Source organism: Sinocyclocheilus anshuiensis, unplaced genomic scaffold, assembly GCF_001515605.1.
Source record: "Sinocyclocheilus anshuiensis isolate Anshui unplaced genomic scaffold, SAMN03320099.WGS_v1.1 scaffold2218, whole genome shotgun sequence".
Lineage (NCBI taxonomy): Eukaryota > Metazoa > Chordata > Actinopteri > Cypriniformes > Cyprinidae > Sinocyclocheilus > Sinocyclocheilus anshuiensis.
Genome location: NW_015558568.1, coordinates 314,754 through 332,512, shown reverse-complemented (window position 1 = coordinate 332,512; position 17,759 = coordinate 314,754). Strand labels below are relative to the sequence as shown.

Genomic DNA, 17,759 nt, shown 5'->3' with positions numbered 1-17,759 from the left:
ACACAGGGGAAAAAAAGAAACCCCTACGCATGTCTCGCCGACTGCATCCTGGTTGGTTAGCGTGGACGTGACGTAGAATATAAACAGTCTCTGATTGGCTGAACGGCACATCTTTTGTAACGTTAGGGAAATTGTTACAAAACGCAAGACAGACCTCACGTATTCAGAAAACTCGAAAGTACTGATAATTATTTCCTTGATTAAAATAGGCTAGCTATAGAGTATTTAGTGTTTAGTTATAGTGCACTACTATATTAGAATGTGTGTATTTGATTGCAGAGAATTGATTGCACAACAACAACAATCAACAAAATGAGGCACATTAGACTCAAGTTAATTTTAATGTATAAAAGTCAATTTTAATTCCTAATAAGCTATTATTCTTATGCTGCAATGCAGAATATTCAATTTATGAATTACCATTAATACTAACTATATTAATGTACAGTTGAAAACTGGAATCGCCTTTTAAGTGAATTATTTTTACAATAAATTGAAAAACAAGTGTGATTATTTTGAAGTGAAAATTATAGAAACTAATTTGAGAAATTATGGATACTAATTTGAGATAGATATGTTTTTTTTTTATTCAAAGATAAGTTTAAACTGTTTAAAACTATTTTGAAAAAAAATAAAACTGCAAAAAAGGAAATTGTAATAAAATATCGAGCAAAAAAGTACAGAATTATTTATATTATTAGTGTGAAAATGGTTTCTATTTAAGTCAGTTTTGCCACCAACATACAAAACCCCTGCCAGCGAAAACACATTTGTGTAGTTGGACTTTGTGTAAAAGTACTAATATTTCCCTTTTATCTGTCTACCCATGTGGAGGTGTGCACATCCCAAAAGTGACCATGAGCCATAACTCCATTCACTGGTTCCGCAAGGGGCTGCGTTTGCATGACAATCCCACTCTGCTCGCTGCCCTGGAAGACTGTAGACACATCTACCCCCTGTTCCTGCTGGACCCCTGGTACCCCAACAACACTCGCATCGCCAATAATCGATGGAGATTTCTGATAGAAGCTCTCAGAGACCTGGACTACAGTCTGAAGAAACTCAACTCCAGGTAAGGATGGAAAAAAAGGTTGAGGTTTGAGTCAACTGTAGACAGATACTGTATTTTTTTCCCTCATGCAACATGTTCTTTGCCTCTAGGCTGTTTGTTGTCAGTGGGCCGCCCACAGAGGTCCTTCCAAAGCTCTTTGAGAAATGGAAGATCACCCGGTTGACTTTCGAGGTTGATACAGAGCCGTACAGTCAGAGTAGAGACAAGGAGGTCATGAAGTTGGCCAAGGAATATGGTGTGGAAGTTATTCCAAAGATTTCTCACACTCTCTACAACATTGACAGGTAATGTGCTATAATTTGTAAATCAAATTTTATATTTACACAGAAAATACTCACCTGGATTTTCAAACAGGATTATTGACAAGAACAACTGCAAGCCTCCCATGACTTACGTTCGCTTCTAGAGTGTGGTGAAGGCCATCGGTCCTCCAAAAAAACCTGTTCTTGCTCCAACCAAAGAGGACCTGAAAGGTATCTTTTTGGACATCATGCTAAATGAGAAGAGACTGTTGCTGGGTTTTCTCTCTTCAGTAATGCCTCTTTCTCTGGAAGGTGTGTCCACTCCATTTTCTGAGGACCACGAAGAGGAGTTTGGGATTCCAACTCTTGAAGATCTTGGACTGGATGTATCATCCTTAGGACCAGATCTGTTCCCAGGGGGTGAACAAGCTCTGCGCAGACTGGATGAGCACATGCAGAGAACGGTACATGCCCCAACACGTCTGTGCATTATATATAAATATAAATATATAAACCCTATAAAGCCTGACATATAAAAAAAATAAGGAATAGTCAAAATTATTTGTTTTTATCAAACTGTAAATTTGACCTTTAGACTATATATATATATATATATATATATATATATGTATAGTTTTCTACTTGCATTAAAACAGTCCAATAAAATGTGTTTATATATTAAATTTTTATGTTCATTTTATTTAATTTAAGAGTGCCAACAAAGGATAAACTAATGTTACAAATAAATGATAAAAATATATTTTAAATATAAATGTATAAATATATATTAAATATAATAAGTGTATTAATGTAGTGTGTACATAAATGACAGATATTATTAAGAATAATCATATAAAAAATATGGTAGCAACAACATTTTCAAAGTGAAAATTAATCAGATTTTAATAGAATAGGCTGCATACTTAAATACATATAAATAAATGTATACATTTTATTATAAATAAATAATACATTTTAATTGTGGTGATCATAATACATCATGAAATGCATTACTATGGATGCAATATATATACTTCCAATACATGCTGTATATTTTATATAGACATTTTTTATATAGACCATTTTTGCATCAAAAATTTAATGTTTAAGCACAAGCAAATATTAATTTTGAAAAATCTATAACAATATAATCATTATTCTTTACCAGAAAAGATTGATTTTGTCTTTTTGCAGGCATGGGTGTGCAAGTTTGAAAAACCACAAACGTCCCCCAACTCCTTGAGCCCCAGCACCACCGTCCTGAGCCCATATGTCCGATTCGGCTGATTGTCTGCACGCACCTTCTGGTGGAGGCTCACAGATGTGTATAGAGGGGTACGTCAGATGTCTTACACATTACTTGAGCCACAGTTCAAGATCCTGGTGTGGCTGAAAGTGTGGTGTCTCTTGCAGAAGAAGCACTCTGAACCTCCAGTTTCCTTGCATGGCCAGTTGTTGTGGAGAGAGTTCTTCTACACGACTGCTGTCGGGATCCCAAACTTCAACAGAATGGAGGGCAACCCTCACTGTGTGCAAGTGGACTGGGACAACAATCCCGAGCACCTGGCTGCGTGGAGGGAGGTAAAGTAAGTTTGTTTAACATTTTTTTGAATGTATTAAAATTGCAAAAAATACAGAAGACGTGCATGTGTGAATTCAGGCTCGGACCGGATTCCCGTTCATTGACGCCATCATGACACAATTACGTCAAGAGGGCTGGATCCATCATCTGGCTCGGCATGCGGTCGCCTGTTTCCTGACCCGAGGAGACTTGTGGATAAGCTGGGAGGAGGGCCAAAAGGTTTGTGTTTCGCCCATTTACCTGCTATGTTACAGACAGATCAGAGATATAATCATTGGCCAGCTGTGTTTCTGCTCACGGTCATCTGAAGGTGTTTGAGGAGCTGCTGCTGGATGCTGATTGGTCGCTAAATGCAGGAAACTGGCAGTGGCTCTCAGCCAGCGCGTTCTTCCATCAGTACTTCAGGGTTTACTCTCCTATCGCCTTTGGAAAGAAAACCGACAAATATGGGGATTACATTAAGTTAGTTTGTTTTTAAATTCTGTTCCAGTATAAAAGTGAAACAAGTGATCTGTGAAACAAGTACTTACAAATGCTGATGCTGCTTGTCTTGCAGGAAATACCTTCCAGTGCTGAGGAAATTCCCTGCCGAGTACATCTATGAACCCTGGAAAGCTCCTCTGAACATTCAGGAGAGAGCAGGGTGCATTGTGGGAAAAGATTACCCTCGTCCTATTGTGGAGCATGAGGTTGTCCATAAAAATAATATTCAGAGAATGAAAGCAGTATATGCAAAGCGCTCTCCAGAGGACAACACCATCACTAAAGGTAATTATTTAGACCTATAAATATTAATATTATTTATATATACAAATGGAAAATTATATATTCTCTTCTGCTGAACTGACTTTTTTTTTTACTTTATCTTTGTCCAGGTGTAAAACGCAAAGCGACATCTATCCTGGATATGTTTGAGAAGAAATCGAAGAGATAAAGTTGGTCTCTCTCCTAAATATTTTTATACTGTGTTCCGCTATGGGTCAATCATTTTTTTTAATACTTTTTATACTCTATAACTTTGATACATGCGTGTTTAAGATACAGTATAATTTTGAATTAGTGGTTAGCTGAGATTGTTTAGCTATCATTTTTTGCAGTAAAGTAACCTGTTCATTTTAAAGGGGTCATATGACGTTGCTAAAAAAAAAAACATTATTTTGTGTATTTAGTGTAATGAAATGTTTATGTGGTTTAAGGTTAAAAAAACACATTATTTTCCACATACTGTACATTATTGTTTCTCCTCTATGCTCCGCCTTTCTGAAACGAGCTCATCGATCTGAAAAGCAAGGTGTGCTCGAACAGCTTGTAACACTCCAAAGAGAAAGGAAAACTTAAAATCGCATCATATGACCCCTTTAAAGGGCAAAAGCTGAATAGAGCACTTTTAAATCTCAGCAGCTTTTTGGATGCATGTAATTTGCGATTTTCTACATAACTTTAAGTTACATATCATTTATTCATCATATACGTGTGTGTGTGTGTGTGTGTAAAAGTTTGGGATCACTAAGTTGTTTTGTTTGGTTTTTTTAAAGAAAATTAATACAACAATTATTTGTATTTGTATTTTTTGTAAAAAAAAAATTTTTGGATGCATGTAATTTGCGATTTTCTACATAACTTTAAGTTACATATCATTTATTCATTATACGTGTGTGTGTGTGTGTGTGTAAAAGTTTGGGATCACTAAGTTGTTTTGTTTGGTTTTTTTTAAAGAAAATTAATACAACAATTATTTGTATTTGTATTTTTTGTAAAAAAAAAATAAAAAAAAATTGTCTTTTTCCACAATATGCATGTGTATTCATATTAACACACATTTAAAGATGTACAGATTTATAAAATTCAGTCCATAAGGTCTGATTTGGGGACAAACTTTTAAAGTTTATGATTATTTTTGGTGTTCATTTCTGAAACAGTATGAAAATGACAATCCAGAAAAGGAATTTTAAAAAGTAATAATAAAAAATGAATATAGCTGCAAGCAGTGAAGACGGGCCCAAGCCATCAGTGCAACCGCCACCCCGATGGCATCAGGAAAACGGTGCACAGCGGGCACATGCATTTAAAGTAACCCTTTACAGTCTGGATTTAAGGGTCACAGCAATGAAAGGGTTACACTATAACATCAAGAGTGTGAAACACACACACAAAGAGAACAATATATAAAACTTTACATTAACTATATTAGTTAACATGAATAATAATTATATAGCATTTATTAATGTTAGTTGATATTAAGTTAAAAACCTACTAATACATTAATACAATTTAAAGTTGTATCTGTCAACATTAGTTAATGCACTGTGAATTAACATGAACATTTTTATTAACTAACATTAAAAACATTAATACATGCTGTAAAAATATATTGTTCATGGAAAGTGTTACCAAAACTTCTTATGATCTATAAGGATTTTTTACAATTATTTTAATGGTCTATAAGCATTTGCATGCACTTTTCACAAAACCTTGAATAGCCGACTTACTGTCTGTCAGCACGAAAGTTGTACGGGCTGATGAGATCTAGATGTGAATGAATTTTGGTGATTAGGTCAAACGGTGTGTGCTACAGAGCCCCTCGAAAATGGCTTTTTTAAAGTCTGTGCCACGGGCCGCCCTGTGAACCCCCCACCACCCCCATGTGAAACTCTGTCCGGCCCTGACGGCCGCAGATTCCAACATATGTGCAAAGTTTCAAGAGTTTTTGAGCATTTTAAAGGCCCCAAAACCCCAAAAAACTTAGAATAAATAAATAAATAACAATCCTTAGAAGAACAATAGGGCCCTGCGCCCCTAGTGGCTTGGGCTCTAATAATAAACAGTGCAATTCCAAGAGGGTCCTCGCACCATTTCTGCTCGGCCCCTAATAATCCTTAGAAAAACATTAGAAAAATAGGATATATCATGATCTGTTTCATATGCATATTGAAATATATGCAATTACAAATTAACAAAATGTGCATCTGAATTTCCTGATCTCTACCATACATTTCTTGTACAGTATGTTTTGTTGAATCCAGCAGCATTGATCACTCTTCTCTTTCATGCCTTAATAATCTGAGCTTCCTTACATTTTGTTACCAAACTGAATGCATCCTCCTGAAAATTGGATTCCATTGTTCAAGTGAGAGTTCTGTCTGGACCATGATGTCCTTATTTTAACGTTCATGTCAAGTGGCTCCGTCCTGAGGACACATACACCTTCCCTCTATGTTTTTGTGCTCCTCACACAATGTTTCTCTCTAGCATGGGCTCCTGCAGGAGGATCCGTTTAAGGTCAAAAGCACTGAGGTCGATGGTCTTATAGCCTCCGTCCAGAATAAGTTCAGCCACAGCGAGTCCGTTCGCAGGAGACTGCTGTAGACCGTGACTACTGAAGCCCGTGGCAAAGAACATGTTGGGCACAAGAGGGTGCAGTCCAGTAATGCCATTCTGATCAAAGGTGTTGTAGTCGTACAATCCAGCCCATGCACTTGAAACCTGACAAAGATGGGCCATAAGAGCAGAGTGCTTCATTTGGAAAAAAAAAACTGAGTGGTAGAATTTAAAGAAGACACAAACAAACCCATATAATGGCATTAGAAACTGTTAAATTAGTCCCATGATTTTAAAGAAAGCTTAAGAAAACTCCCCTTCGTACAGTGGATAACATGAATAACAATTCTATATTATGAATTTTACCATCAGTTGCTCAAATGCAGGAATACGGTGGGCCAGACGATGCCAGACCTTCTCTTGAAAGAACTCATGGTCTACATCAAGGTTACTGATGTCTGGTTCTTCTGTCTGCACAAGGTAGAAAAAATATAAGAATGAATGAACAAATGGATAAATTCATGCAGAGAATAAAACTAATCCATTTGAGATCGGCTCAAAACGTGCCCATACCTCCTCTGGCGACATTCCCGTGATGTAAGTTCCTCCCAGTCCCTCTCGTCTGCAGTAAACCCCTGAATAGTCAATCAGAAATGGAGTATCCAACCCTGGTCCATCAGGACAATGTACCACATAAACAAACCTGGAGGAGATATGAATGATGCAGTTAGTGAGACTCCACAGTTTTATAATTAAACATAATGACAATTTAATTATTTAAATTAAAAATTAAATACAAAATCCTACATGAAATACTAATGATATTTAATTATTTTTTAACAATATTTAATAAATAACCGGCTTCAGCGTTCCCACAAGCCTACAGTGGATAAGGAAAATGGATGGATGGATTTAATTAATAAATTACTTATAATAACATTTATTTTTATAAAACGGATAGTTCCGGTCCTTGATTCGTCTTATGAAGTATTCTAATTTGTTGAGGTTTTTGTTAAATGTGAGCCAAAATCATCACAATTAAAAGAACCAAAGACTTAAACTACTTCAGTCTGTGTGCATTGAATTTATTTAATACACGAGTTTCACAATTTGAGTTGAATTACTGAAATAAATGAACTTTTCCACGACATTCTAATTTATTGAGATGCACCTGTATATGGAATAACCGTTTTATAAAAACAATAAGCCCCGTGAAGCCGTGGTAAACCACGGCTTCTTGGGGCTCATTGCTTTATTTTAAAAACTAATTATACTTAATAATAATAATAATAATATATTACATTATATAATAATAAATGCAAGTTATTTTAGAGTATTTGGCACTGCTCATTCATTTAAATTAAAATTAAATATTTAATTTTGTATTGAATTCTAATGGTATTTAAATATTATAAAATTATATTTCAATAGCATAAAATTTAATTAATTCTTAAATTAAATTATATTTATAATATTCTTTATTTTAGAATATTTGGCACTGTTTATTCATCCAAGTAGGTAAGAAACCATTTCAAATTACAGGATGACCACTGTTTACCACACAGTGTCACAAGATGTGAACAATCATGAGTCTTGACCTCTTTCTGGGCTCCACGGGTAATGGAAAATCAGACAAAGATTCTTTTGGACCTAATCCGATGCCTAGCATGGCGGCGATCTTTCCTGAGTTTGCAGCTGCCGCATTTACCACAATGGCATATTCCACGGGCTGATACTCCAGACTGTTGGGCATCCGCACCTAAAAATCACACCACATCTATCTGTTATGCTTTTAGAGCACTTGAACTTTAGAACACCTATGAAACGGTGTGTTGTACATCTGGTGTGTTCTGTTTTGAGAAGGCATATAAACATACATTAACATATTTTATCCTTTTGACATTAAGAACCTCTCCATCTGTAGTTTCTGCCAAATTTGTGGCACATTTAAATCCTAAAAATTCAAGAGAATCAACATGAGTTCTGTTTCGAAAGTAAGAACACAATGTTGAAAAAATAAAAAAAAGTACCAAATGTAGGACATTGTGTAATAATTTGACAAACTTTAAAATATTGTAGTTGTTAATCCTGACCTGTGACCTCTCCAAAGCACTGACAGACTCCCATAGACACAGCCTTCTGTCTGAGAGCATTCAGGAGACACCAGGGGGTCAAACCAGCCCTCGTTCTCTAGTCCTTAGTGAGGAATAAATATGTCACTCAGTAATGAACTTCAGATGTGAGATGTATCAAAGATTGTGAAAATGGTCACCAACCAAGAGAAGCCAGAGCGACCCCCTCCGTGTTCATCCAGGGGAATCTCTCCTTCAGCTGGGATGGTGACAGGAGGGCGACCTTCGCCCCTGCATATCTACAAATAAAATCAAAAACATGTTTTATTGATCTTTAACTTTGTATTGCGAGTCTGTTTATCAAATAATATTAAAGGTTGAGTTAACACAAAGTCGTTTTAATATCCTGATAATAAATACGCCTAATATAGTTGAAAGAAATTTGTATATAATCTGTGTCTGGTAAACCAACTTTTCCTGTTACCTTTGAGTTCTGTAGTTTTCCTCCATAATATGAGCTGATTTTTCACTGGCGAGGAAGAGATATCCTGAATGATGAAACTGCAGATCAACGGGGTCTTCATTTACCACCCAGAGATGATTCTGAGGCATTACAACACGACAGAAATACACATTTACAAACATTTATTAGTATTCTGAAACTCTAGACCAGCCCAATTGATCCTGAAGCACATTTAGCATCTTTTACAACTAAATATTTAAAGTCTCCAGAAATTAGCTGATACTTAGACTTCACGTCACAATTTATGTTTTACAGTGCATTTGTAACGGGAACAATATTTCAGGAAGCTTTTAATAGTGCAATATAAAAGATATTACATTAATGTTCTTCATGAAATGAGCTGAAAACAGTGACAGCAGGCTGTTTTCTTTCAAGGAGAACTGCTGCCGAATTCCACCACATGACAGCACAGTCGACGCCTGGGAATACTGTAGAAAGAGGAACATAAAAATGTTTTGTAATTACCTTTTATTTATTAGCATTAAAATCTTACAAAATGTCAAAGCATTTTCCTGTCATACCTGCATCACACAGTGCACAAACTCTGATTAATGAATCTTAAAATTGTCACCAAAAACAAATTATTTATATATTATTTACATTATTATATATTTGCACAATGCTTTTATTTGGTGTAATGATTTATATATAGAGAGAGAGAGAGAGAGAGAGAGAGAGATAGATAGATAGATAGATAGATAGATAGATAGATAGATAGATAGATAGATAGATAGATAGATAGAAATAATTAGTTAATATATAATTTAGTTACACATTAATTATATTGTTATATATTTGTGCAATGCTTTATTTGGTGTCATGATTTTAATATATTAACGATTAAATGGATAGTTCACCAAAAAAAAACAAGATCATTTACTCTCCCTCAAGTCTTCTGAAACCTGTATGACTAACTTTCATGGAACACAAAAGAAGAAGTCATGTTTAATTAAAAAATTTAAGAAAAAATAAAAGTCTTTTTGCAGAGTGTTCACAGGGAAGCAGGATTTTTTCTCTCCTCCAAGGTTTGTTGCAGGGTTTCATTTGAATGAACAGGGATTACATTGAAAATCTAATTTGGGTTCATTGTATAAAAAAATTATGATGCAGGAAAAAGGGGACAATCAAATAAATGTTCTTGCATATATATATATAAATTAATGATTTCTGTGCATTTTTCTGAACTAACTGAGGATTGTGTTACCATAATGATCATTATTATACTAGGGTCATTTTGCTTATTCATTCTGATATTCATCATAAGTATTTGAAACCCAAATGAAATCTTTCAAATTGAATTAAATTCATTCAGACATCCACTTGTAATTTTATTTGAAAACATTTAATTGTTTCTCTGAGACACTGATATGATGCCTGGTGGGAGTAGAAAGACATGATAAAAAGTTTTTCCTTTTTGTGGGTGAACTGAAAAAACATGATCAGTACATGATTATTAGCATTCCACAGTATACTATATAGCAGACATTGTGTCTCAAAACTTAGTGAGCCGCCAAACTAAGCATCACCTTTGTAGCATGCTCACTAGTTTTTGAGACACGCTCCCAAGTGCCCTTGAATAAACTCACAGTAGGGTCTTTCTCCGCCACCAGCACTCTCAGACTATCCCTCACTCACTCCTTCCTCTTCAGCCAGTATGCGATGGACCATCCTATGACTCCCCCTCCCACAATCACCACATCAGCCCTCTCCGGAGGCAGGCCAGGGGTCAACTCAATCGGGCTCCAGTCACTGCCAGGCATCGCTCTGGCCGCTTTGTCCCGAAACGCCCGGAGCTGAGCGTCCAGATCTGTAACGAGTTACATATGACAGATGGGAGTATATGTTTTATTGGCAGGAGCCAGTTTTATAATTACCTACATTTTCTTGAAACCATATTGTGTTTGTAATTTTGTTAGATAAGGAGTTTTATTATTAATGTAATGCTAGTTTGTGGTAAATTTCTCATTCTAAATATCTAAATATAGGAAGAAAACACTTTTACTATTTTATTTGGTAATTATATTCTACCCCTAAAAAGCAAAAAAAAAACAAACTGACTAGGATTATTCAGGAACTAAATGTAATAAAAGTGAATACAAATTATCATTTTTATTCATCTATTGTAACTATAAATATATTTAGCTTTGATTACAATTTTGAACTAGTCTGAATTACTATTATACATGTATAATATTTGTTATGCAGGATGCGAATTTACAAATCCTACTATAGCGAAAGCAATACTCAACTCATGAATATTAATTAGTTCAACTGGTCGTTACGCAGTTGGCGAATGAACAGTTACTTCAAGAAAGGCTTCGCTCATTAATATTGATTACATTACGTGACGGCGCTCCAAGGAAGTTTACAACTCAACGCCAGTATGACCAAATTAATATTAATAAACTAACCATTTTATCATAGTAGGATTAGAAATACAAGAATATTGGGATGGCACGCATGACTACAGTACACTGGACGTTTAACGCCTCTCATATTAATATAAACGTACGGATGCATAAATTATTTTAAGTGAATCATCTCACCTGTTGCTGCTAAAGCTCCGACAAGGAGCTACCAGGGCTCTGAAAGCAGGGACGGAGGTGAACAGCTTGTGCCACATTGCTATTGTCGTCGGACAGTCATGTAGGCGTAACAAGACACTCCAATCACCTTTCTCAGTGACACGCCGCTCAATAAATCGAGCGTAAACTCATTTGGCCGAGTGCGCATGCCATGCTCACAATGACGCCACACCAAGACCAGCCCACAGCTGTAGTTTCATTAGTACATGTATACAAGATTGCAATAATTTTCACTTGGAAAATCAGTGTAATATGCATTTTAATTATTATAACGTAAGTACGTAGGTAAATAAATAAATAGGAGAAATCTCTCTAACATCTAAATTGCTTGTTCGTTGACACTGCTGAGAGATAAGTACAGAATAAAATTACTTTTTAAAATTTATGTATGGAAAAAAAATATGTTCTTTTTCAGTTCATTAAAATGGGCAGCTTGATTTTTGGACTAACAAGTCAAGGTCTCTTGAGGATCTAGATCTTAGTGGGCCTGGTCTTGACTCCAACTTCGGCATGCATTTGATTTTAATGATTAAAAATAAAGACAGTGATCAATTTAATCCCATTCACTCCTTTATTCACCCATTAAAGACAAATCAAACAGTTATCTGGCCAGCTGATTGCAGAAATGACTTATGAACATTATTCTCACCTTTTCAGGTGATAATTTGACACCTTCTGGCCCCAGTAAACATCACATTTCACAATCAAATTTAAAAAAAACAAACCAAGAAAACAAAGGTAAGAAAAGAAAATCTCTTTCAGCAATTACAACAAAAGTATAAAAAATCTACACGCTTTCTCCTCAGATCATGGGATGGGGCCCGCAGATGTTCGGTGCTGTGTGTTCAGAAGAGGGGGGTGGGATTTTGAGTTTCTGGGTTTTACGTTCTTGAGAGGCCACGGTTGTCAAGGTCTTTGACCTGTGGAGGTAAAGCAGGAGATCATCAGTGGAAGTTCAGATGGTTTAGAAGGACCGTAGTGGTTAAAGATGCACAGGTGAGTTAAGATGTACCTTGTATATCCTGACGAGCCAGTGCTCTGTAGTATACGCTTCCTCCAGCACATCCAGCTCAAAGTCCTTGTTGCCAATCTCAGCATTACGAACTCTGTCGTAACCAGGAGGACGCTCTGGAAAAGTAAAAAAAAAAAGTAAATGCAGAGTTTAATTCTAGTCATCACTCATTTCTTAAAGGGTTAGTTCACCCAAAAATGAAAATTAGCTTGTGTTTTACTCACCCTCGAAGCATCCTAGGTTCTTCTTTCAGACGAATCATATCGGAGTTATATAAAAAATTGTCCTGGCTATTCCAAGCTCTTATCATTGCAGTCAGCGGGTGTTGCAGTTGAACAGTCCACAAGTCGTCAAATAAAGCGCGCGCATCCATATTAAACGTGCCTCACACAGCTCCGGGGATTGAATAAAGGCCTCCTGTAGCGAATCCATGCGTTTTCATAAGAAAAAAATATCCATATTTCAAACATAATAAACACTTTTCTCTTACTTCTGTTGACTGTCGTACGTGGAAGCCGTTCTGGCGGATGACGCAGCACGTATGCGCAGCGCACGCGCCTATGAGATATGCCAGTCTCGCGAGTTTGTTTATAGGAGCACAGGAAGCAAAGTTTCCTTACTTTAGCAAAGGAAAACCAGTCTCCTCTTGGTTTATATCGAAATCCTTCGACATTTTTCTTCGTCACTTATCACGCAATGCCGACGTACTACGTCATCCACCCGGAACGGCTTCCGCGTATGACAGAAACCGGAAGTGAGAGAAAAGTGTTTATTACGTTTGAAATATGGATATTTTTCTAATGAAAATTTTTTAAAAAATAAATACATTTATTTGACATCTTGTGTGATATGATAGAGCTTGGAATAGCCTTAATACAACTGGATTCGTCTGAAAGAAAAAAATGTCATATACACCTAGGATGCCTCGACAGCGGGTAAAACACAGGCTAATTTTCATTTTTGGGTGAACTAACCCTTTAAGAATTTTTTGTCAACTTTTGTCAAAGTCAACATGAAACAGCATTTGCAACTCATTTTACTTCCATAATGTCAGTTATGAAAATAATAATAATAAAATATTCACTAAAAATATTAAATATTCAATAAAATAGTACTAATTAATTGTGTTGTTATTAACTAAAACTAAATAGAAATAAAATAACAATAAATAAAAGCACAACAAAATTACAAAAAATATTATAATCAAAACTAAAAAAATATCAATAAAAGCTTATCGAAAACATGAATTAATACTACAATGTATGGATGTATGTATGTATATTTCCTAATCAAGTCCAATCAGTATAATCAAACACAGCTGGACTCAAATGAAGGTGTAGAACCATCTCAAGGATGATCAGAAGAAATGGACAGCACCTGAGTTAAATATATGAGTGTCACAGCAAAGGGTCTGAATACTTAGGACCATGTGATATTTCAGTTTTTCTTTTTTAATAAATCTGCAAAAATGTCAACAATTCTGTGTTTTTCTGTCAATATGGGGTGCTGTGTGTACATTAATGAGGAAAAAAAATTAACTTAAATGATTTTAGCAAATGGCTGCAATATAACAAAGAGTGAAAAATTGAAGGGGGTCTGAATACTTTCCGTACCCACTGTATATTAAAAAAAACACACACACACACACTTACTGGCTTCAGTGTAAACCTGGCCGAAGCGATAATAGCACATCTTGTACATGAGGCAATTGAGCAGGACGGGGGACCCCTCGCGGTCCACGCGGAACTCTCCGGTGGGCGTGTAGTAGTCATGTTCCTTTATGTGCCTCCCTGTGTCCGTGCTGCCCCCGATACGGACCATCCACAGGAACTTATTAATGTCTACACAAACAAAAACTTAAACATACTAATTTTTACATGTTATTTAGGTTTCATCCAATCCAGATTCTACAATTCAAACATTAAGAACCACAAAGCCGTTTCCGTGGGTCAAAATGAATCCGAGCCCGTACCATCAGATGAATATCCTGTCAGTCCACCAAAGATCACCAGGACGTAACTAACATCCAGTTCTCGCATAATCTCATAGGCTTTCTCCTCAGTGGAGGCCATAGCCTGCAAAGAAAATTTTTTTTATAAATGTCCAAAGTATAAAAACTGTAAACCGTAAAACTATATTTTTGTAGTTTAAACTATATAAAACAACATCCTCACCTGACCCACTCTGGAGATGTGAGTGTTATTCCAAGTGTTGTTGTCAACCAGAATCGTTCGATTGGCCATCGCTGTTATTTGATACCCATAATCCCACCACGACATGACTTTAGCATCCTGTACACACACAAAAGCAATATGAGATGAGCAAAAATGTTTGGAATCAAAAGAAGCAGGACGTTTATGAGGGTCAACAGCATGACGGATCTCACTGACCTCTGGTGTGTTGTGTCTGAGCCAGTAATATGCCTCTCTGAAGTCATCGAAGATGATGCGGCTGCCATCACCACCACGGGCGGAGAGCACAATAGACGGGGAGGAGTACGCCTCACTGGTCACCCAGGTGGAGTGGAAGGTGTATGTGATGAGGAAAAACGCCATGACCAGAATCATCCCACTTGCCACCTACGGACCAATCAGAGCAGAGCATCACTGAGTGAACCAATCACGTAAGGAAAGCTAAGAAAGATCAAGAGCATTGATCGTACCTCATTTTTGATTGGGTAAGTGGAGTCCTGCTGCTTTTTGGACTTCTTGTCCGGTCGGCTGACATCCAGGTTCTTCATGTAGGTGGTGAGGACCTGAGAAACGCCAATGCCTGACAGGATGCACATGACGGGAGCCAAGACTAACATGAGACGCACCTGAGCAGAACAGATAAAACTAGGGTCAGAGCTTCCTTTGTTAAAAGAAATGCTAATAAACTGACTTCAAATCTTGGCTAATATAAAGTAAAAGTGTTTTACCATCACAGCTGAGAAGTACATGCTGGTGACGCCATACATGATGATGAAAATCGTGGCATCGGAGAGGTTGTTAAAGCAGTAATAAAGGCCAACTGGAGAAACAAGAGATTACTGATTTAACACATCAGATGCAGATTATTTTAGCATTATTTATATACTATTATAGTATTTATTAATATTTTGAATTTGCTTTATTTTTATATTTTCAGTTTTCAATTTTATTTTAGTTTAAGTTTTAGCGATTTTGTTATATGCTTGTCATTTTAATTAGTTTTTAGCTTGAATTTGTTTTTTGTTTTTTCAGTTTTAGTAATTTTAGTACTTCAACGTAAACTTATTGCATTTCATTTAGTTTCCAAGTTGATATTTCTAATTTTCATTTATCTAATATTATAATTTTATATTTGCTTCATTTCAATTAACAAAAACTATTTTTAATGGAGCTTTTTCCACAGACTGTGATGATGCTTTTCCACAAGTTATCAACGTTGTAAATCTAGCAACATTTTTTATATTTTAACGTTTTTAAATTTTATAACACTATACTTTGTGCTTTCTTACCTTAGCATTAAATGTCTGTCTGACAGACATTTCTAGCTGGATAAAGGACCATCACCTTCAACTCAACCTTGCTAAGACAAAACTGCTCGTTGTCTCTGTCAACCCAGCACTTCATCACAACTTCTCTATACAGCTAGGCTTGTCAACAATAACTCCTTCTAGGACAGCAAGGAACATTGGAGTTGTGTTTGATGATCAGGTATTGTTTCACAGACCATATTGCTATAACGGCCCGGTCCTGCAGATTTGCCTTATAAAACATTAGGAAGATTAGACCCTTCCTATCAGAGCCGGCCATACAACTCCTTGTTCAAGCTCTTGTTCTCTCCAGACTGGACTATTGTAATGCTCTCTTGGTGGGCCTTCCGGCATGTACTATCAAGCCTCTGCAACTGATCCAGAACCCAGCAGCGAGAGTGATAGCTGCCAATCAAATTCAAGGTGCTGATGTTTGCCTACAAGATAACCTCTGGCTCTTCACCAATATACCTAGACTCACTAGCTCAGACTTGTGCGCCCTCCAGAAGCTTGTGTTCTGCAAGTGAATGACGCCTCGTGGTGCAATCCCAAAGAGGCACAAAATCACTCACAGACCTTTTACTGGACTGTTCCCAGCTAGTGGAATGACCTGCCTATCCCAATTTGAGCAGCTGAGACTTTAGCCATTTTCAAAAAACTTCTAAAGACACATCTTTTTCGTCAGCACCTGACCAATTAATACTAGCCCATACATATTCTATTATATTAATTTTTTTCTAATTTATTTAATTAAAAAAATGCATGAAGGGTGAATAAACCTTGCTATGTGTACTGAGTACAGAGACTTGTTACAGTACTTGTATACTGTTGCCCTCTTGTTTGGTCTGATTGCTTCTATTGTAAGTCGCTTTGGATAAAAGCGTCTGCTAAATGATTAAATGTAAATATAAATGATCTAAAACTAGTTCATGCTGCTGCATGAGTGTTTCTAATACAAAGGTCGAGGAACTGACAGCAAATTTGACATCTTTCACTCTTTTGAATAATGTAATCAATCTCTCGATATTTTTTCCTCTTTTAGAAAGTCACAGAAACGTTATTGTCATTTTTTTCTTTTGCTATTAGGGCAAAAGGGAACACAAAAAATCTATATGTAGTTTCCTTTCACCACTATAGAAATGTATCCTAGTATGATGACTTTCGCTTCAGAGAGCCTGAGAAATGTGAAAAGACTCCACAGTTTTAGATTTAGTTCACAATAACAACATCGATCTGATGGTTTAAAGAAAAAAACGAGCACAGGAAGGTGCTGTACCTGGAAACATGAAGACCAGAAGCTGCAGGTCAAAGTAGTAGGAGGACCAGGTGGTGGGCTGGTGCTCAGACACGGAGGCGATGATGGGGATGTTGTTCTTGGCGTACGATGGATCCAGCAGAGAGTAAAAACGGCCAGTCCAAGGTGAAATTTTCCCTAGCATAAGCCAATACAAAAACAAACTATTTAGAAATAATTAAAAAAAATTATATTTAAATTAGTGCTGGGCGGTATGACCAAAAATTTATATCACGGTATTTTTCAAAATTATACCAGTTTCACGGTACATGACGGTATTTTTTTTTTCATGCATGACCGGGTGTTAACCATATTTCTACTGATTGAGAGAGGAAATACTGCAGTATATTGACTTAGAATGCCCTATTTTACTGTCATGATGAGTGAATATTGTCAAAAAATACCACACTAAATAGTGACTAAACACGACCCCTTTTAATGCATGTTAACCAGGAGTCACTCTCATTTATAATCGCGGCATCGTCTGATAAAATCAACATGCATCTACACTAAAGAGCGGCTATGCTACTTTTTTGTCTCATGCAGCGCACTGCCTGCGT

At 36.4% G+C, this 17,759-nt stretch overlaps 2 protein-coding genes and 1 pseudogene across 2 annotated transcripts in view; 1 reads left to right on the top strand and 2 right to left on the bottom strand.

The window, feature by feature from the left end:
* Positions 1–107: 107 nt before the first annotated feature.
* Positions 108–3,839, top strand: LOC107679525 (cryptochrome-2-like; annotated as a pseudogene).
* Positions 3,840–5,339: 1,500 nt separating this feature from the next.
* LOC107679508 (FAD-dependent oxidoreductase domain-containing protein 1-like) lies at positions 5,340–10,703 on the bottom strand. Its single transcript, XM_016475075.1, is given in 12 exon segments — positions 5,340–6,379; positions 6,581–6,685; positions 6,788–6,917; positions 7,813–7,973; positions 8,092–8,168; positions 8,308–8,383; positions 8,385–8,410; positions 8,491–8,585; positions 8,771–8,889; positions 9,127–9,237; positions 10,396–10,616; positions 10,688–10,703. Coding segments are annotated over 12 exon segments (1,392 nt in total). The 3' UTR covers positions 5,340–6,124.
* A 1,246-nt stretch (positions 10,704–11,949) lies between these two features.
* The window catches only part of LOC107679507 (dolichyl-diphosphooligosaccharide--protein glycosyltransferase subunit STT3A-like), an 8,670-nt gene continuing 2,860 nt past the window's right edge, over positions 11,950–17,759 (bottom strand). The window contains exons 7-15 of the mRNA XM_016475074.1: positions 17,182–17,363; positions 15,327–15,418; positions 15,069–15,224; positions 14,797–14,985; positions 14,581–14,697; positions 14,379–14,481; positions 14,059–14,247; positions 12,407–12,522; positions 11,950–12,314 (exon numbers count right to left, since the gene is read on the bottom strand). Coding sequence (XP_016330560.1) covers positions 12,276–12,314; positions 12,407–12,522; positions 14,059–14,247; positions 14,379–14,481; positions 14,581–14,697; positions 14,797–14,985; positions 15,069–15,224; positions 15,327–15,418; positions 17,182–17,363 — 1,183 coding nt within the window. The 3' untranslated portion in view covers positions 11,950–12,275. The remainder of the gene's footprint in view (positions 12,315–12,406; positions 12,523–14,058; positions 14,248–14,378; positions 14,482–14,580; positions 14,698–14,796; positions 14,986–15,068; positions 15,225–15,326; positions 15,419–17,181; positions 17,364–17,759) is intronic.